The sequence below is a fragment of the Etheostoma cragini genome, chromosome 14 (genome assembly GCF_013103735.1).
Source record: "Etheostoma cragini isolate CJK2018 chromosome 14, CSU_Ecrag_1.0, whole genome shotgun sequence".
NCBI classification, from domain to species: Eukaryota; Metazoa; Chordata; class Actinopteri; order Perciformes; family Percidae; genus Etheostoma; species Etheostoma cragini.
The window spans coordinates 23,147,152-23,148,905 of record NC_048420.1 but is presented as its reverse complement, the minus strand read 5'-3'; the positions used below and the strand labels follow the sequence as shown (position 1 = coordinate 23,148,905).

Genomic DNA, 1,754 nt, shown 5'->3' with positions numbered 1-1,754 from the left:
CACATCTACACACCCACACATCTACACATCTACACATCTACACATCTACACATCTACACATCCACACATGCAGACATCCAGACATACAGACATCCAGATATCCACACATCCAGACCACACTGGTCACTAAAAAGAATAAAACAGCAGCCGTGTGACATTCCGGTCGATTCCAACACGGAGCTTGTTTGGTTGTTCGTTTATTTCACACGACATCATTGTATATTTAAACACAACTTCATGAAGTACAATGATCATACACAGGCCGCGTGAAACGGGGAATAAGCTACTAAAAGCTTTTTGGAGGGGGCCCGAGAACAATAAACATCCAACGACAACATACCAACCAAAAACTCTATTTACCATGGCCACAATAAAGAAAAACAACACTCACACACTCAGCGCCGGGGGCAACTCGGGGTTCAGTGTCTCGCCCAAGGACACTTCGACATGGGACCGCAGGGCCAGGGATTGAACCCCCAACCTCCCGATCGGCAAACAACCGCTCCACCACTGAGCCACAGCCGCCCATAACTGTAAAACTAAAGTTAATAAGTCAGTGTTACGTAGCGTTGAAAACGTCCAAAAAAGTTACAAACCTTGAAGAAAAAAAACATCGAAAGTGTTGAAAAAAAGGGACAAAAACGTAAGAAAAAGTTAAAAACATTGATTAAAAAGCATCAACAATAGTGTAGATTTTCCATTTTGACGGGAAGACAACACGAGGGGTAAGACACGTCCACACTGACTTCACTTCACGGACCCGGAAGCTTCCTCCATTAAATTTACATTATTGTCTCTGTAGTATCTGTAACTCAGTCTGCAGTGGAGCTGCTGCAGCACCGTAGTGACGTAGTTTTGTTGTGCGTGTCGGTGTGTGTGTGTGTGTGTGTGCGTGTCGTGTGTGTATGTGTGTGTGTGTGTGTGTGTGTGTGTGTGTGTGTGTGTGTGTGTGTGTGTGTCAGGAGGAAGAGATGTCCATGCTGGGTGAGATCACTCACCTCCAGACTCTGACAGACGACTTGAAGACTCTGACCATGGATCCACACAAGCTGCCGGCCTCCAGTGAGCAGGTACGTCCGTCTGAGCCCAGCAGACCTCCAGACCTGGACCCGTCTGGTTGCTGATCCAGGAAACAGACCACTAGGCCTGGAACCTATATTTGTATAGCCCTTTACAATAGCCGAAAGGTACCCAAAGGGCTTTACAACAAAGCCATAAAACAACACATAACACATACCAAAACATGCAGATACAATTAAAAGTGCTGTAGTGGTGCAGCGCTGCGGGACATTAAAAGAAAGGAGCAGACAGAAGGAGGACACCTAAGAGACAGTATCGCCCCTAGTCAGAATTAAACGCTAATTTAAAAAAGTGCTAAAAAGTGCAATTAATTGCTAACATTTGCAAAGGCACGTGTCAAATGCAAGGTCCTCGGGCCAAATCCGGCCCCTCGCCCCATTTGATCCGGTCCACAATGAATGTTGGCCCCTTAGTTGTGGACCAAACAAATAAAAGATGGGAAACTATTTATTTAAACTGTATTTATGTGACTCTCAAAGCAGAATTTGGCAGATTCGTCAAGTTAGAGACTCCCACAGAAGAAGAGAGATTTCATATTTAGATGGATGGATGGATGGATGGATAGATGGATGGATGGATAGATGGATGGATGGATGGATAGATAGATAGATAGATATTGATGGATGGATGGATGGATGAATGGATGGATAGATAGATAGATATTGATAGATGGA

General features: G+C 44.6%; 1 protein-coding gene across 1 annotated transcript in view; it reads left to right on the top strand.

The window, feature by feature from the left end:
* The window catches only part of LOC117957200 (protein MTSS 1-like), a 51,826-nt gene that overhangs the window by 42,682 nt on the left and 7,390 nt on the right, over positions 1 to 1,754 (top strand). The window contains exon 8 of the mRNA XM_034892797.1: positions 963 to 1,111. Coding sequence (XP_034748688.1) covers positions 963 to 1,111 — 149 coding nt within the window. The remainder of the gene's footprint in view (positions 1 to 962; positions 1,112 to 1,754) is intronic.